Source organism: Ammospiza caudacuta, chromosome 16, assembly GCF_027887145.1.
Source record: "Ammospiza caudacuta isolate bAmmCau1 chromosome 16, bAmmCau1.pri, whole genome shotgun sequence".
Taxonomy (NCBI): Eukaryota; Metazoa; Chordata; class Aves; order Passeriformes; family Passerellidae; genus Ammospiza; species Ammospiza caudacuta.
Window position 1 is genome coordinate 11,056,223 of NC_080608.1, and position 18,862 is coordinate 11,075,084.

Genomic DNA, 18,862 nt, shown 5'->3' on the forward strand with positions numbered 1-18,862 from the left:
GGCATCACCAGTTCTGCACAGGGAAATTCCTGCCAGCAGTGAATTCACTCTGTGGAGGGGCTGGAATTCAGGTTAGTAATGGAATATAGACACGCATCAGTGGAACAGCTGTAAGGAATCCCCAACTACAGCAAGGAAATCTTCCAAAATGAGGCATTAAATAAATTTAAAAGCAAAACAGTTCAACAAACGGCTGGGTTCTAGCAACACATAATTACCATGTTAAACCAAACCAGGATGAAGCCACCTAATTTCACCCATTCCCACCAGTGGAATCCCCTGGGATGAGCTCTAAGCACTGAGCTGGCAGTCAGGGCCAGTCTGGAGCAAAGAGGAGCTAAAACCTGCAATCAGCAAAGCCCAGAATAAACCCCAGTGAGAGAGGGTGGGCATTCAGTTACCAAGGAGAAGGAATGTTGCATTTTGCTTTGCCACTTAACAAGCACTAAATATAAATATTTAAGGGATTCTATATGGGAAGGGATATATATATATATGTATATATAGAGAGGGGAGGGAGATGTATTTCTATAAAACTCCTTCTTCCTTATAAACACCACCATGGGGCTGAAGAGGAAGAATGTTCCCAGCGAAGGGTCTGGAAATGTCCACTGACCTGACAGGGTGGGAGAGATGGAGAAAGGTGCAACTTCAGACTCCCTTGTTAATCCAGAAAGAAGTGGAGGTTTGGGCTTTCTTTTCTTGCTAAATCCCAAGTCCCCACTTTTAACAAAACCCAGCCACCTCTCCTCTGCTGTTTTTCTGGGGTTTTTTTGTTTGTGTTTGCAAAAAGCAGCCAAGCCTGGCTTTTATCAAAGGGCCTGAATGTGTCTTTGTGCCACCACAAGCAAAGGGAAGCAGACAGGGGGTGGCTGTGCTGCTGCTGCTGCTGCACACAGAGCAGAGCTCATGGGTCTGATCATCCCCAGCACAGCCCAGGGATGCTGCCAGGCACCAATGCACTCTGACCTCACCTCTCTGTGAAGGAATGGTTTAAAGACTGGGAACCTTGTCACTCTGAAAATGAAGCAGAGCTCCTTGAAGTCTGGCTTAACTGACATTAAAGCAACCCTCGAGGAGCTCAAATACAGAGCTTTTATCCTTAGAGTCAACTGGTCTGCATAAGCTCCCAAGTGGAGTTGAACAGGACTTCTTGGAGAATTTAACCGTATCTTTGGAATTTAAAAAAAAAACACTTTTATACAGTCCTGATCTACAAAATAGATGGATCCAAAAAAATAAAACAAAAAAAATAGAAAATGCAGGAGCTCAAATACAAAGGTTTTATCCTTAAAGTCAACTGGTCTGCGTAAGCTCCCAAGTGGAGTTGAACAGGACTTCTTGGAGAATTTAACTGTATTTTTGGGATTTATAAAAACCACTTTTATACAGTCCTGATCTACCAAATGGATAGATTAAAAAAAAAAAAAAAAAAAAAAAAAAACAAACAAACAAACAAACAAACAAACAAACAAACAAAAAAAAACAACAAAAAAACCCCAAAAAAAAGAGAAAATCCAGCAGAAAAGAAAAGTATGTGCAATTTCTGGCCCGGTTCAGGGCATCAGTGATGAGGGATGGGGCAGACCCTCATGCAGTGATCACCCCAGAAATGAGGTGGACAAGCTCGGGTTGAGGATGCAAAGTTTAGGAGAAAAATAGAAAAAAGAATCAAATGAACACAAGGAGTCCCTGCTCCCATGGCACAGATGAGCAGTACTGCCCACACCAGCAGCACCCCATCCTCCAGCAACAGCTGTCAGCAGCCAAAAAGCCAGGATTTCTTTTAAGAAATGGGAACATGCATTCCCAATTCGCTATCAAGGCCCATTTTTGCCATCAGCCATGCCCTGGAGTCCCTCTGGGATGGCGTGTTGGTCTCTTGACAGGGCTTCTGCGCAACACGGTTGAACATATTTAAATGTTTGCACAATAGGGCCCCAGAAGCATCATTAGTTGGTAGTAGTTACTGCCAAGACTTCCCAAAATATGAAGCAGATCATATCAATACCAACTGTTCTCATCCTCCAGACAGATCTGCTGGGGAAAAAAAAAGAAAAAGAAAAAGAAAAAGAAAAAGAAAAAGAGAAAAAGAAAAAGAAAAAGAAAAAGAAAAAGAAAAAGAAAAAGAAAAAGAAAAAGAAAAAGAAAAAGAAAAAGAAAAAGAAAAAGAAAAAGAAAAAGAAAAAGAAAAAAAGATGTTTGACATCTCCTCCAAGTTCTCCAATGTCTCTGAGCAGTGAAGCAGCACAAACTTGCTCGAGCCTCCTGCACCAAGTGGGCTGGAATAGCACAAATGGGGACAGCCCAGAGACAGCACAAAATGGGGAGAAAAGCCAGACAAACTCGAGCAGAAAGAAACATTTCCAGATGCACTGCACTGACAGACCTCATCTCCACCAGTAGTTTTTAGAAGTCTCACAACAAACACACAGATGGTTGGAAACATCATCAAACCTATTTAATGTTTTTTTCTTTGTGAATACTTCTCTCTCCACCATGTCACCCTTGCTGGGAAGCCACCCAGGAGCCTGGGACATGAAGGATAAAATTTTTATGTGGTGCACAGGGTTTAATAGGTGCACCCAGGGACACATGGCCTCTCTCTACTGCTTGTACAGCCAATATCCACAGTTGTGCCACTGAGAGCCAGAAACAAAGGGAGAAAAATGGGATTTCTTGCAATGTACAGAGAACATCACACATGGGCTGGAGCCAAGTCCCTCACTGGAGCTGTCTTGGCATAAATGTCCCAGCAAACCTGCACTGAAGGACCTTCAGGTGAAGAAAGTCCCAAAGTCAGTGGCTCTTGCCATAGGGTTGCTCAAGTGGGTTAAAATGTAATTTCTGTCACAGCCTCAGGTAAAGACTGGCTTTTCTTGGCCTTCATGCCTTGCCACGATTGCAATCGTGGTGAAAAAATAAACCATCAAGGGCAGCCTCCACTCAGCAGAAGCCAAGTTCTTTTAATGCCTTCAATATGTAATTACATAAATGGCCCCAATTTAAAAGTGAGCCAGAAACATGAACAACTTCAACTGCAACCAACACAGTCCCACATCCCTACCCCAACCAAGATTCTGTATGGGGTACAAGATGAACGGGAGGTCTTTCACAAACACATCCCCAGCTCAAATCTGCAGAAAAAAGTGAATTCCTGCCCCCAAATCAGCATTCAAGGCAGTGGTGGGCTCTCCACAGCCCTGTTCTGTCAGTCCTCTGGCTACACTCTATTCCTCCAGCACGTGCAGCTTTTTCTCATTCTTCGTCCACATGGTCACATTTTAAAAAGCGAACAAGCACAAGCTGGGGGGCACTGGGGATCTGTCATTCCTGCATTTCCAGCAGCTCTGTGCCTCACTCCTACACAAGGCCACGAGCTCTCTCCATCTGCTGCAGGGATGAAACCCAAGAAGCACATTGTGCTGCACAGGCTGCCAAAGCCCCATGTTCGGGGCATCCTGGCACCAGAACCTCTTCTGCCACACGATAAAACTGACTGATGGTGACAACAAGGAGCAGGTGGAGGCTTAATTAGGTCGTTAACCACGTGAGTGTGTCCTGTGTAGCTGCATTAACCCCAGTGCTCATACCCATCAGTCCAAGCTGGGTGGGCAGGCTCAGCCTGCAGAGCCATTGCTCCCCCCAGGCTGGCTGCTGGCTGGGATTACCCTGGGCTCATGCTGGGAAGTGATGAGAATTGCTGCCTCCTGGGTCTGAGGCAGAAAGAAATCCAGCCTTTTCACAGTCTAGCTTATCATGGTAGGACAGGTGCAACGCAAAAAAGATCAGCAACTGGCTGTGTCTCCTCGAGCTGCTTCTCCTTGCAGTGTCACCACGAGGACCTGCCACTCACACTGGTGTACCTTGGGTTCATTCCATGGTTCCTGCACATCCAGCACATCCCCAGCCAGGTACAGCCACCAGGTGCATCCCTGCCATCCCACCAGCACCCCCAGGCCAAGGGAGCCAGCACAGCAGGGCAGCAGTGCTGCTTCCAGACTCCTCACAACCATGCATGCACAAACCTGTGGCCAAATTCCTCACTCTGGCTGCTTTTAAAGTAGCTCAGTAAAGGAGCTATTTTCTACAGCCAGCTTGGCTTCATGAAAAACGAGGTGCAGGAGTATCCCATCACAGTGTCAGAACTGCCTGTCCCTTAGCACATGTGGGGACAAACCTGCTGGTGTCACAGCACCTTCACCTGGAACAAGGTGCTCTGTGTGTCAGACTTGATAAATAATTTTACTGCTGATCTGAACAGACAGCTACTGCAATAAAGGAGAATAACAGACAAAAGTTTCCTGATCTCTCTCTGTTTTCTGTCTGAAATGACACCTGGAGTCCTAAGTGTGCTCACAGCTGGTGTGATCAGTGCTTGGCTTGTGCTGTTTGGGTGGCAGTGGAAGGGTGAGTGATCCACGCTTGTGGCTGCTGTTTGGATTCACACCCTGCCCTCTGTAATCCAGGCAAGCCACACTCCTCAGTGAGCAACTGCTACAGCACAATTACTGCTTAAAATCCTGTTAGGACTCCCAGCTGCAGCCAGCTATGGGTGTCACTCCCCTGTTCCCCTTCCTCCCTCCCCTGACAATGTGGTGGTCAAAGCATGAGCACATTTGCAGTGCAAACACAGCACTGCTCGGGGGCTGGAGCTCACAACACCTTCCTTTAAGAAAACTCTATTTAACAAGTGCTGAAAGGGACTGTCTAACCCAGAAGTCTGTAAAATAACCCAGAAAAGGTACTGATAGATTTTCTCATGTTTTGACCCCAGCTGACAGCTAAGCACCACTCAGCCCTTTGCTGCTCCAGCCTTTATTGGAGTGTCAGGAGTGATGGAGTTATATTTGGATCCTTTAAAGGACACCACACCTACTGCCCCTGCAGCCCACAAAGTCACACAAATGAAATGTCCATGTCTGGGAGCAACAAAACAGAAGCAAACCAACAGCACCAGGGAAAGAAGTGTTTCTGGTCATGGAAATCAGGAGACACCAGTTTTGTAGAGAGTCTAGGATTTCTCAAGTGGGAAGCTGAGGGAAGAAGCTGCTGAGGCAGATGGGGCTATTTGTCCAGCCTCTGTCTGGGCTGGCCAGAGGGAAGGGTAATTAATGGAACCTGTTGGTGAATGATGTGGCACCCACCCAGTGCAGCAAGAGCAGAATAAAAACTTTTATACAGCCCCTCTGCTCAAGTTTGGTTTTGGTCGCTGTCACCTACATGCCCACAGCCATAGGTGGTGCTGATTCCTGTGCAATGTGAGTCATGAAATGTCATTCTGGAGCTTCTTCTACCAGAGAAATAAGTTGGCTCTTGCTTCAGGAGTACACCACTGGTAACTCACTGTCCCAGAAGATTTCTGTGCTAAAACCTGCTTCTATCAACACTGCATGACTGAAAAACTCAAGCTAAAGCATGCTAGGGTGAGACACATTCCCACCCTGTTCCACCCAGGGTGGGCAGGAGATGACAGCACTGCTGATTGATGAGAGGGATGGAGGTACAGCAGGTTCCCTGCCAGCACTGTCTATTTTCAATAATCAGCTCTGCACAGCCCAGTCACTGTTCACTTGCATGACATTGATCCATCATTTGAACAAGAAAGAGGAGGAAAACAACTTGAAACTAACAGGAGCTTCCCAGGTGAGTCAGTCCATGAACAATGAACTAACCTGCTCCAGAGTGTCTCCCTGGAAAGGCAGCACTGAAGGGGTTGGCAGCAAAAAATATCTGTGCCTGGGTAAATGACTTCATATGTCGAGACAAAGATAAAGTTACACAGAGCCTCTTGTGGAGGACATGGTCATCAGATTTATTTTTGTAGTTTTCATTACACTCAAAATAACTTTGGCAGACTCAGAAAAAATAAATTTTCAAAGCCTTCTCCTATTGATGTCACCAGTTTTAATTATTTTTTGCTGAAGTGGTCTAAAGGCAAATGTTACTGGGGGCTGCTGCAGGCCTTGCTGTTCAAATGCAGCAAGCAGCACCAGGAGGAATCCTGCCCCAGCCTCCCTGAAGATGCCTCCAGCCCATTTCCCTGCCTCAGTGGTTTTGAGGCCAGACTGCCTCCAGCTCGTGCTCTGCCTGTGTGTCAGAGGCGCCGTCAGCTCTGGGAATAGCCCTGATCCTGTGCTATTTCCTGCCTCAGAGAGCCCTGGCCACATCCAGCACTTAGAGCCACCTCGGCAGGACGTGAAATGTCACTGCTGGCTGCCACAGCAGCTCATGAGGGGTGGTGCTGTTTAGGTGGCTGTGGGACACAGGACGTGCCCTCCCTCACACGCCAGCACACGGGGGGAACCCAGTTTGAGAGCAGTGCCCAAATTCCTGGAGTCAAAACTCCCTTTGCTGGGTCAGTTTGGGAGCAGGGCCCAAATTCCCAGAGCCAAACCTCCCCTTTGCTGGGTCAGTTTGGGAACAGTCCCCAAACTCCCAAAGCCAAACCTCCCCTTTGCTGGGTCAGTTTGAGAGCAGTGCCCAAATTCCCAAACCTGCCCTTTGCTGGGTCAGTTTGAGAGCAGTGCCCAAATTCCCAAACCTGCCCTTTGCTGGGTCAGTTTGAGAGCAGTCCCCAAATTCCTCCCCTTTGCTGCACACCTGGCTGGCACCTCCTGCTCCCACCACCACGAGCTCCTCAGCAGGGCTGTGGAACAGTGCCAAAACTGTGAGCAGAGCCCCCCATGACACACCTGGCTGCTGTCACCACTCCAGCAGCCCCCTCAGAGCACTCAGCCACCCACAGGACCACCAGAGAGCCGTTCCTCTTGCCAGGGGCACTTTGGGCTCCTTTCCCTGCTGCTGGCTGGCACCCACATGGCTGGGAGGAGATGCCAAACCAAGCAAAACTCCTTCTCCTTAATTTATATCCATCTATTGCAACCACTCGAGAAAACAACCCCTGACCTCAAGGTTTTCATGAATCCTGATGCCAAAGCTTTGAGGTCCCAGGGATGAGGTGGGGACCCATCCCTCTGTGGCAGCTGCTCTCCAGCAGTGAGATGATGGAAGGGGGCAGTGCCCATCCCAGGTAGCTCCTGGGACAAGGAACTGGCAGCCCCTGCACATGTGGCGTGCAGACACAGCTCCAGATGTCCCTGGGGCCTTCCACAAATATCCAAAAGGGACTGGGGAATGGTCGCCAGGAAGGAGCTGATGGAAGGTAGCCAGCAGTCATTTCTATGCTCAAAGAGCATTTTTTCCAAAAGTTGCTAAGGTCTGCAGATTGGAGTTTTGAAGGAGTAAGATTTGAAAACACGTGAAACAGAAAGAAATTGCATTTAAATGGCACCATTTGCCACAAGTCCTTCCCAGCCAGTTGTTCTTTGTTATTTAGATGCTTTAACACTTGGCTTCTGGCTCATTTTTTGAAATCCTGGCACAGCCTTTTCTGTGCAGGAGAGAATTCTGATTGCACTTGTAAGTTTAGTACAAAAAAAAATCCTTTTTACACTAATCCATAATTCCAATGTCCCAGCCTCCTGCGGGCAAAGGCAGATGGAGAAAGCAAACCCTGCTGAAGTGAAGAGACTGGCAGGGTACAGAAAACCGAGGCAAAGGGGGATTCAGAAGACATTTTAAAACTTGAATATTTTGTAAAGCTCTTTGTCTCACTCTATATAATAGAAATTACAGAAAAATACTGAGTTTTCATGACTTCAGTAAGCAGAAAAGGGTATCTTAGGTAAGTGTAAGGAATACCTCAGAGGTTTAAGGTCAGTAGAAGCAAAGCAACCCAGAAAAGCAGAGATCACTGCTAATTTAAGAAAAAATAATTAATACTTGTTTATAATTGATATTTTTCAGTATCTGTTGAACTACCTTGAAGGGCTCAGAAATGTGGCACTGCAGGCCCAGACCCTGAAGATGCAATAACAGAGCTGCTATCATGGAGAGAACAAAACAAAGAGCCAGAATTAGCAGGGCTGGGTGCATCCCATTTGGCCTCCTGGAAAACATCTGCCATTTGTCAGGACTACAAAGGCAGGAGAGCCCTCTCCCCCTTGATCTGCAGCAATTAGGGAAATTCTGTTGTGCTAATTACCTGGGGAGACAACACTGGGAGAAGGCTGATAGCGAGTGACACTTGAAGGCAACATTTGCACCAGCAAAAATCAGATATTTCAAGTCACTGGAAATCACAAAAAATGCCACACCAGGCTCCCAGGACAACCTGGAGAACGCTGATCTCTGGGTATAAAGTTAGGGTAAATATTAAAAAATTATTTATAAAAAAATTTTAAATTCTATAAACAATCTAAGCAAGAGAGCCTGTGGAGCTGCTGAGTCTGCAAAGGTGGAGGGGGTTTGAAATGCTCGGCTCCCCCAGTACAGATGGTTTGAATTGCAGAGAAATGGAGCAATCCACGTCCTGCCGGCTGCAGCACCACTGCACTCCTGCTGCTGCCAAGCCATTATTGGGAAATATTTGTCACATATTAGCTGGAACATCAGATTACTACACTGAACATTTAACGCTGTTTTGTAATAAATCCATACGTTCAAAAGCATACGACACCGTCCCAGCGGGAACTCGAGATGAAAACAGGGAAATGCATCAGGAGATTTGGAGTTAAGGCTCCAGAGGTGCTGTTAAACAAAAAGGCACAGGGAAACACAATGCATATGTAGAAATACACAGTGCAAGAGCCAACCAGCAGAGCTGGAGCTCTTTACACTCTCAGTCCACAATTCAGCAAGGACCAGCTGCTGGGTAAGGCATGCTCTGTGGGCTGGGGCTAGTTTAAGCCCTTTTTTGCTGGATTTAAGGAAACATTTGCTCTCAGGCTCTAGCATGATGCATCCAGCACCTTGAGCTCTCGAGGGACCTGTTGTCACAGAGCTCGAAGACTTTTAGCACAGCAAATACCACCTTTAACAAGAGTCTTTGGCACCTGATGTTTTAAAGGACTGTCAAAATCACAAGGTGGGAAAAATAAAAAATAATCCTTAAAAAAATATGAGAAGGCAGCCAGAGCCCACACAACTGATAACAAATTGTTTACCAGTGTGAAGCTTCAGTCCTGCCTTCAACCCACCTCCCATCAGCAGGGCTGTCCCAAATGCCATCTACACCAGTGCTCCTGCACCTGCTGCGTTTCATCCTGCAGCAAAGGCTTTGTGAGGATCCCACCAGAGAAAGAGCTGAACACAAGGGGACAAGGGGCCTCTCTGCAAAGCATTACAGGCCTGGCTTAGGGAATGACAATAACACAATATTAAGCTGCTGTTTCCCTGCAGGACAACATATGGGGACAGGCTGTCCGGGCCCTGCCCAGTGCCCGCAGCATCCAACCACTGCCACCCCGTCCCGAATAGCTGAGGGGACTCAAGGGCCATGTCTGGCCCCGGAGTGGGGTCACCAGCCTGTCACAGCCTTCCCGAGCCTGACCCACACTCGGTCCAGCTGCCTCAACCCCCTCAAGGATGCTCTCCTCTCCCTCAGCCACAAAAATGCCCAAACCACAAAGGGCTCAAAGTGACACCAAGTTGTTGTCATCCTCCCCCGCATCGCCTTGCTCGAATGAGTAATGCAAAACAAGTCAACTCAGAGCAGTGCACAGATGCCCAGAGCAACTGCAGAGGCAACTTTTTACAGCATGCTCAGCACTGGAGACAGAAATTTTTTTTAAAAGCTTAAAAAATATATTCTTTTAATTATCTTTTTTTCCCCAAATTGTTATTACTCCCAAGTTCAGGCTGGATAGGGATCCAAGAAACCTGACCTAGCTGGAGATGTCCCTGCTCACTGCAGGGCACTTGGACTGGATGATTTTTAGTCTTTCTATGGTTTCTTTCGCCGATCGCGATCTCTCCGTGGCCCTGGTGAAACAGCCGGGCCCCCTCTGCCGGCCAGCGGCCCCCGCAGCCGCGGAAAGCCCCAGGGTCCCGTCCTAAAGCCAACCCAGATGCGCCCTACAGCCAAACAGGGGACCTCCAACAGCAGCACAAAGCACACAACGGGTCCGTTTGGGTCGGGGGTTCTTCCAGGAGGGAACGGTGTTTGTCTTTAGTCTTGGTTTTACAAGCAGTGATTTAGGATTTCGCTGTAGTTAGATAACTTGACCCTCATTTAACTTTTAAGCGGGTCGTTGCCATCTTGCTCCAAAATTGCTCTGAATGTGTAGCGAGTCAATTGTATCAAAACAGTGCCCTAAAAACAACCGCCACCCCCTCAAGAGCAAACAAACCCCAAATTGACTCATTTCTAGGAAATTTCAGGGCTTGTTTAAAGCGAGCCCAGCTGGCACGGCCAGCCCTGAGCCTGTGTTGGCTCCTGCGCTGCCCACGGCAGCTCTGTGGGGCAGCCGGTGCTGTGAGTTTTATAAAGAGACACTGAAGGAGGGGACACGCCTGCGTGGCAATCACAGAGCATCCTCCTGACGCACTCCCTCCCCAGCTGGCTCTAAACCCAGCCCTGATGAGGAATTCCTAAGCCTAGCAGGGTTATTGGCAGAGGAAAGCCGCCCAGCCCAGGTGTTCAGGGTACCCACCAGCTGCCCATGGGAAGCAGGAGTGGGGCTGGCAGCATCTCCCCATCCCCTCCACAAGGAAATTTTCCTTTCACCTGGGGCTGCTTTTTCAGTGCAGAGGCAAATTGAAGCTCAGCTGTTGGTTTGCAACCTGGTGTAGCTCAGCAGTGAATGCCACAGGCTCTCAGGTGTTTCCAGGCCTTGAAGCTCTTTAACTACAGAGCAGAAGGCAATTCAGCCTTTTTCAGGAGAAAAAGAACGAAACACGGCTGAAGATGTCTTTGATTTGCTCAAAACCAGCCAAAAGTCTTCAGGACCGTCCAGCAGCACATCCCCAGTCAGCTCCCTGCAGTGGTGGCCAGGAGCAGCCACCGATGGGACGTTTCCTACCCACCAGGAATCACCTCTCCTTCCCTCGGCTCGCAAACCGCTTTGTCTCGTTCCTAATGACTGTAACGAGCATCTCAGCAGCACGTGGGAAATCCTTCCCCTTCCTCTCTCCCCATCTCCCAAACACGGCAACCAGCAGCTCAGTGACCCGGAACAGAACTGGGACTTTCCTGGACAAAAGGAGCCTCTTCAATCCCAATTGCTTTCCGAGGAGCAAAGGAAAAGCCTCTTGACCATTTAAGCACACCAGCAGCGCCCTGTTTGTCCAGACCAGAGAAAGACACAGCCACAGAGCCCCATGAGGCTGGTGGACTTGTTGGGTCTGTGCACCTCAAGAGAGAAACCTGATTTGACCACTTTGCAAAGAGCTGAAAATAAGCAGGATTTGTTTCTCAGCTGGTGGGTTTTGTTACCAGGCAGTGAGGCACACAGGGAGCCTTCCACCAGAAAAGCAGCGAGTACATTTAAGAGCATCATTAGTGAAATGTTTCTGAGATTAAACATAATCTCACAGGAAAAAAAAAAAAAAAGTTTTTTTTTTTTTTTTTTTTTTGTTTTGTTTTTTTTTTTTTTTTTTGTCCTGCGAGTATGGACTAACACTGTGTCTTTTGGTAGGACTTGTATCCAGGGTGGCAGGGAAAATTGACCCTGCCCCTTTGCCTATTCTGCCATCCCCATGTAGCATTTACTGTTTATTTTATTTAAAACTAGAATGGAACTCTCTGCTGCTTGCAAGTCCTTGTAACACTGTGAATTCTCCCGCATCAAAGCACTGCACATCTTTCACCCATCTTTCATTACTTTTGTGAAAAGAAAAAAGAAAATAAAGGCTCGAAGCGCCCCAGCTCAGAGCCACTCGCACCCTTCAGTGTGACAGCAGAGCACTTCACAGAACATTTCTGTAAATGAGGTTCCTTTACAAACTAATCTAAGCTGTTTATTGTTTCCAAGGAGCATGCACTTCCACAGCAGAACAGGAAGTTTTGACGGTTTTAGAAGTTCATTAAACTCTGGGAGGAAATTTAAACAATCGGTGACAGCTTTCCTACAGCACAAGAAATCCTGCCCTCCGAAAAGGCAGAGAGGCTGCAGCTTTTAATTATCACACTTGCATTAAGTCCCAGTGATTTTGTTACTACTTCTAAATTGTTTTGGCCCAACACCCAGGGCTCACAACCCAGTCAAGTTCTTCCCTCTTTTATTCTTATAGCCAAACATCGTTTTTGTCCAAACCTCAAACTCCTTGAGCTGTAAACAGGCCAAAGCAAGGCACTGGGAGACGCTGGAGCGCTTTGGCTGGGGAAAAACACTTATTAACACATTTCCCTCCATGGAAGGAGTGTGTAAAACAGGAGAGAGGGGCTCAGGGAGCGGGCGGCCCCGGGCCGGGCTGTACCTGCACCTACCTGGGGGGCACACGCAGTCCGGGGGCGCCTCCCGCGCCGTGCGCAGCTTCGCCAGGCCCTCGCCGAGTTTCTGTTTGGAGGGGATGAAAAGAGCCCTTTAGAGAGAGCATCACACCTGAGCACCGTGCATGCATGCCAACATCCAAACCAGCCAGGGAGGGTAAGGGTTTAATGTCCCATGCCACAGTAGCACGGAAATATGAAATGTTTCTGGGCAGCCTACAGCTCCACAGAAAGCAGGCAGACACTCCTCCTGCACATCCCAAAGTCCCTTGAGCAAAGCTCCATTGGGAGGATTCATCCTGAGCTCCTTTACAAGTCCTATGTTCAAACTTGACCTGATTTGGTTGATTTTGCGCTCAAAATTCATGCTCTGTGGAGTGTTAGAGGTTTCTTTAGCAGAGGGATGAGGTAAAGGACAGTCAAGACTGGAGTGCTCACCCACCTTCAGGCCTAACCAAAGCCCAGTGTTTCCATCCCCAAAGTGAAAATCGCATCAATGGGGTAACTAGAACACATAAAAATTCATGAAACTAGAGCAGTGTCTACGTGGCATATTGCAGGCAGATGTGTGCACACTCTGGCTGCTCCCTGAGCCAGCCAGACTGTTCGTGCCTGCATTTAGCCCACTGCCAAGCCCAAGTTAATGAGCCTGATGACAGGTACACTGCATTAGCTCAGGCATACTCCCTGCCTGGGACAGCCCAGCAAGGGTGGGAACAGCTCATCTTCACTCTCTCAGTCCTCCAGGAATGCCCTGTCCTACCTAAAGTACTTGCCAAAAGATAAACCAATAATCTGATAACTGGAGTCCCTACATTTCAAAGACAGAAAATTCAAAGTACTTATTCAGTTTAGGGTGTTAAGACTTGATATTGTACAACTGATGACCCAGTCTCTTTTCAAATATTTGAACACTGTGGACTATTCAGGTATTAGGCTACCTGTGAATTAGATTATTTTCTTTTTATTCTGAGGATTAAATAGTTTTATCTGTTGTTGAAATCTTATGCTTCCTCTATCTGCTTGGATGTGACACTAAGAGGTCCTGAAAGTATCAACACGGTTTCATAGCACCTGACAGAGAAGTTGTCCTAGGGGAAGTATAAATACCAGAACAATCCAGCTGCCTTCTGCAAAACACTTTCCTTGAGAAAATGTGGCAAAAAAAAAAAAAATCTAAGGAGATTTTTCTGACAGCCACCTGCAGTCTAAATGTTACAGAGTTGCTCAAGTTCTATCTGTTTACTTTCAAAGTAATTTGGATGATGAAGATGCTCGAGGAAATGAAAACAAGCTCTCCCACATTTTTGGTTCAGCAGGCATCACTGGGAGCAGCAGAGATCTGAATCCTGGAGCGAGTCCTCTGTTCTCCCGTTGAATTGTTGTTGTCGTGAAACTGATTAATCTGGACACTGCGGACAATAAATCCTTTGTGAACAAAATGGTTCAGCTTTGTTTACAACAACTGGATGTTTCCATAATCCTCCTGTTAATATTTTCCCTCCAGTGTGAAAACGACACACTTGGAGCTGGGGCTTTTGACACAGAGCAAGTGGAGATGCTGCCACGCCTGGACCGTGCTGTTGGCAATGTTTCAGAGGGCATCAAAGCAGGAGCCTGCAGCACATCCCACTAACGGGACGAGCCAAGGGCAGGGCAAGGTCCTGCCACAGCCAAATCAGCAATTTCTCCAGAGTTACATGGATGCCTGTCACAGAGCCAGAAACTAAATCCTTCTTGTCCAAATTGGCTTCCATTACCTTAACTACACACTTACCCTTCCTATATTATTTCCTATTCTCTTCTACTTGCCAAACATTTAAACAGCACTGAAAGGAGCAGAGCCAGTGTGTTGGTGTTCTATTTGCTGCTCTCTCTACACAGCTCTGCCATAAATTATGCCAGCAAACCCCTCCTCTGGTACATGGATGAAGCTTTTTGGGTCGTGGCAGAGAACAAAGGATGCTGGGTCATGCACAGAGAGTGTATGGAGCTTTGGTTTCACTTCTGAAATACTGTGGTAAACTTCAAAGGAGGACCAACACAGAATTTAACAAAAAACTGACCCCAGGCATCAGTTGATGTTCATGACGATGGAAATACTCTCTCACTCTCCAGAAACTCTCAAGCACAGAAAGGGCAGCAGTTGCTTGACAAGTGAGTGGTCTTATGTAACAGAGTTTGGGCAAGAAACACTTTCTGAAACTTTACCATAAATCAAGAGGTCCATTTAAAATGACCATTAATAGATAGTGCAATTACTACTATGGACGCATCAAATTTGTTGCTTGATTCAACATTTGCTTTAGCATTGACAAGAGTTTGGTCATACTAAATGTTTAAACAAGCTCACTCTTCCATTAGAAACCCAATTATGTGGTTTTGCTTTATTTTCCCCTGTACAAACTCCATCTGAGCATTCCCAGTACAAAACAAGCTTTCCACACTTAACTAAATCTCAGCAAGAGGTTGCACATGATCTTAGGCAGTGCCACAGAAACCATTCCCATTGCTAAGCACATTTATTGGGGTAATTGGAACAGAACCACTGCCACAACCGGCAGGCTAATTCCTGCCTGGAGAACAGACATTAACTAGAGGCTGTGACTACGCCTCACAGGCACCCCCCCCCCCCTACTCTGGTATTCGGGGTTTTCACAAAAATATTTTAACATTTCACTTTTATCGAGGCACATCAATGCAACCAAGTTTCCAGGCAAAAGAACATGCTGTGGTGGTGCCAGCAATAGCCTCACCCTAGCTCCAACAGCAACACACAGCATGAGGAATTGTCTCCCCATGCCCCCAGCACTGCCTCCATCCCTGCTCACAGCCCCAGAGCTTTCACAGAGCTCCACATACAAACACATTTTTGCATGATTGAGGCTTCATGGCTGTCATGATTTTAACGCATGTTTTGCACCGCAGTCAGGCCATTAATAAAATCCCAGTGTAAAACCTTCCCCAGATGTCAGAACTGATCACTCAGGGGTGCCCTTCAGCAGCCCCACAAGCCGTGTTGAATCTTGCTGGACTTTACGAACTACTGTTTATACAAATCCAGCAAACCAACAGCGGGATCTTCAAGCACATTCTATGAGTGATGGAGCCCTTCACGTCCCCCTTGCCTGTAAAAAGCCCCAAACCTAAACATCAGAATCGGGAAAAAGATAACCCTGGGATAAAGTGTAACTTCTCCCAGAGATTTGGTTCAGTTAGGCACTGAGAAGGGCATCAGTGTGGACAATAGTTCTCCATGTAGGCGGATTTGTTCAGCACAGAAATATTTATTGAATAATTTCAGAAAACCCCAGGACTGAAAGTGAAGTAACAAGTGGCGGGTCTCCTCTGCCCTCCATAAATCAGTTCTGCGCTGCCAGACCACAATAGTCTGTGACAGAGAGTCCAGATAGTGGGGATCATGTTCATAATTTCTAACGGGGAAATTATGGTCCGTTAAATCCCAAGACAAATAGTTAAAGCACTCGGGTTACCTGTGTCAGTGAATAGAATAAGGGGGAAAGTCGCATGTCCTCTAGCCTTCGACTGCCGACCCTTCACCTGGGGCTAATCAACGTGGGATCTGCCACGCCTCGCCCTACGCTTGATTCATGGGAACGGCAGCAAAAAGCGGAAAGTTTGGTAGAAGGGAGTAAGTTTTCTCATAGAGGATGAGGAGCCGGTGACACAGGGAGCGAACCCCGCGGCGGAGCGGGACCGGAGCGCCTTCCCCGACCCTCACACGGAGCGAACCCCGCGGCGGAGCGGGACCGGAGCGCCTTCCCCGACCCTCACACGGAGCGAACCCCGCGGCGGAGCGGAGCCGCCCCTCACTCACCTCGCGGAACAGCTGCTCCACGCGGGGCTGCAGCGCGTCCAGCAGCGGCCCGTGCCCGGCGGCGCCCCGCTCCTCCAGCGCGGCCAGCCGGCCCTGCAGCTCGGCCGTCTTGGCGCCCAGCAGCAGGCACACGGCCACGGCGGTGAGCGAGAGCAGCAGGCACAGCGCGGAGGTGGCGGTGCCCGCCGCGCCGGCGGCGCCGCTGCCGCTGCCCGCGCTCATCGCGCCGCGCTCCGCGCCGCTGCGCGGGGTCCCGCTCGGCTGCCGCCCGCCTCCCGCCGCCGGCGCATCCAGCGCCGCCCCGTGCGCGCCGCGGGCGTGGGGCCGGAGCTGCGGAGCGGCCGCTCTCCTGCGCTCGCCCTGCCAGCCCGGGTCTTAAACGGAGGAAGCGGGGGGTGGCGGCTCCCCCGCCGCCTCCCCCCGCGCTGGGGAAGGGGGGATGCTCCGAGCGCGGCCCGCCGCCCCCCGTGGGGGATTACGCGGAGCAGATCCCACCCCCGCTGCCCGGCCCCCCGCGGGGACCGCTCCCCCCGGCCCCATCCTCGCGCCCCTCGGGGTCCCGGCCGCGCTGCCCGGGCGGGGCGCTGCGAGAGCCGCTCCGGAGCGCAGGCTGCCGGCGGGCCGGCCCCGCTCCGCTCCGCTCCCCGCTCCGGGGCCGGTAGCGGCGCTGCCCGCGGCGGGGGCGGCGGGCGCGGGCCGGGCGCCCTCCAGCGGGTTCTCCCCGCCGGGAGAGCGGGCGGGCGGCGGCTGCGCCCGGCCCCGGCTGCCCTGGAGCGTGCGACTGGCGAGAGGTGTCACCCGGCCGGGAGCTCTGTGCCTTCTGCCCTACAGCCCGTCTGCAACGCGATCTGCTCTAGAGGAACACACTATGCACTGTAACTCACTGTTATCTCAGCGGAGTGTTCCATGCTTTTAACTAGAGAAAACTTCTCACACATAAGCTCCGAGCATCCACATTGTCATCGCTCCTCCTTACTCTTACACAGAGCATCACAACCCACCTATAAAACATCCTTCTGCAACTTAATGCTTGCCCATATTCTAAGCACATGGTATAAAAGCTCCAGTGTACCCTCTGGACACAGGCATCGGCCCTTCGAGGAGTAATTCTTAATTCTAGAATAGATAATTGAAGCCTAGGACAGAGTTAGGAAATGCTACAACGTCAGTAACATTACCAACGTCAGATTCTAATTAAGTTTGTTAATAAAACACACACACAGAAGGATACAGGCTTCTTGCAGCTATTTCCAAAGCTGTTAAAGCACGTAAATCCATAGCATGCGCTGACAACCAGTTCCTGCTTTCTTACAGGTCCTGAAGATAAAGGAAAACTCCGTGTTTCTGTGAGACCCTCTTTCTTACCTCCTTTTCCCCTCTCTCCTTTGTATGAGCGTGCTAAGACTTTCCTTACAAACTCCATGAGAGCAGTAGAACACACACAGTGCCATCATTTTGGGGAGATGCTCGGGTGCAAAGCATCTTGTCCTGTGTGAGCTGAGCCCTCAAGGCAGCCCTGACAGCCGCTGAAGGAACAGGCAGGGCTGATCACTCCTGCAGCAGATGAGCTCCTGCCCCAGGAATCCACTCCTTTCCCATGCAGTTTAGGCCTGAGCTCAACTCTTCCCTCAGCTTCTGGGGCCCTAGATTCCACACTCTGCACTTCGGTGATGAAGCCTGGGCTGTCCACTTAAAATTTTATTCTTTCTTGTCCTCTTTGTTTAGTGCACTATGGAAATGCACACTGTTAGTCTGGTCTGCCTGGCTGACCCAGTCACAGAACATATTTTGAAGGTACAATACCTAGAAATCTGAAGTGCAGAAATAGATGGGAATGCTCTTCTATTTATTTAACAGCTATAGCTGATCCAAACATGCAAAGATTGCCAACTTCAAGTATGAAGATGACAAAGGGGTGTGGTGGTATGTGCATATAAAAATCCATCCCCTACTAAAGACAGAAGCACCGAGGGCAGCCCTGCAGCACCAGACCCTGCCCCAGGGTGCTGCCCAGAGCCCCACACAGCTTCCCTGGGGAGCCCAGGGGCCTTGGCTCGTGTGTGTGCCTGCAAAGTAACACTTGTGTACATGCTGCAAGGTCTACAAAAGCCCTTGGCACCTTGCTGCAGGTGTCACATTAATCCTGACAGTGCTTTTAAATTTACTGGAAGAAGAAAAGTCAATTTAAAGATGGCTTTATGATAGAGCTAAGCTGTATCTCCTTTACCAAGCACAACAAATTTCAGTACCTACATCAACAGCTAGAAGCACTCTGTAAGCAAGAGCACACCATCTTTCCCTAATTTCCATAGAACTGCTTTATGGTTACAGTTTTATTGTTATAGCAGCATATAAACTTTTCTCCCCCATCTGCCTTTGATTTGCATTGCTCAGCTGATACACTCAGCCAAGTCCTTGCTTTGCCTCTGTGGCTGTGGGACGGAAAGTGCTGTGGGAAGAAGAGAAGGAATTTACTCTCGTCCTGCTCAGCCCTACCGAGCTGACCTGCATGGCACAGATTGTTACATTTTCTGTCATGCCAAGCAGAAACAATGTCATCAACACCAACATCCAAGGAAAGGAGGTGGCTGTGATGAGCTGTAATCAAGCCCAGGAGGTGGCACTAGTAACAGAAGATAAGCTTTCAAAGCCTGGCCTAGCTCTATTCTACTCCCAGCTCAGATATGCACGTCTGGAGCCTCTTGCAAATGAAGCTTCCTCGACATCAGTTGAAAACCTTACTGTGTATT

At 48.9% G+C, this 18,862-nt stretch overlaps 1 protein-coding gene across 1 annotated transcript in view; it reads right to left on the reverse strand.

Moving 5' to 3' along the window:
* Window positions 1-16,334, reverse strand: part of LOC131564640 (collagen alpha-1(XXIII) chain-like) — a 180,676-nt gene extending 164,342 nt beyond the window's left edge. Inside the window, 2 exon segments of the mRNA XM_058815160.1 lie at window positions 12,272-12,341; window positions 16,113-16,334. Coding sequence (XP_058671143.1) covers window positions 12,272-12,341; window positions 16,113-16,334 — 292 coding nt within the window.
* Between the last annotated feature and the right edge of the window lie 2,528 nt (window positions 16,335-18,862).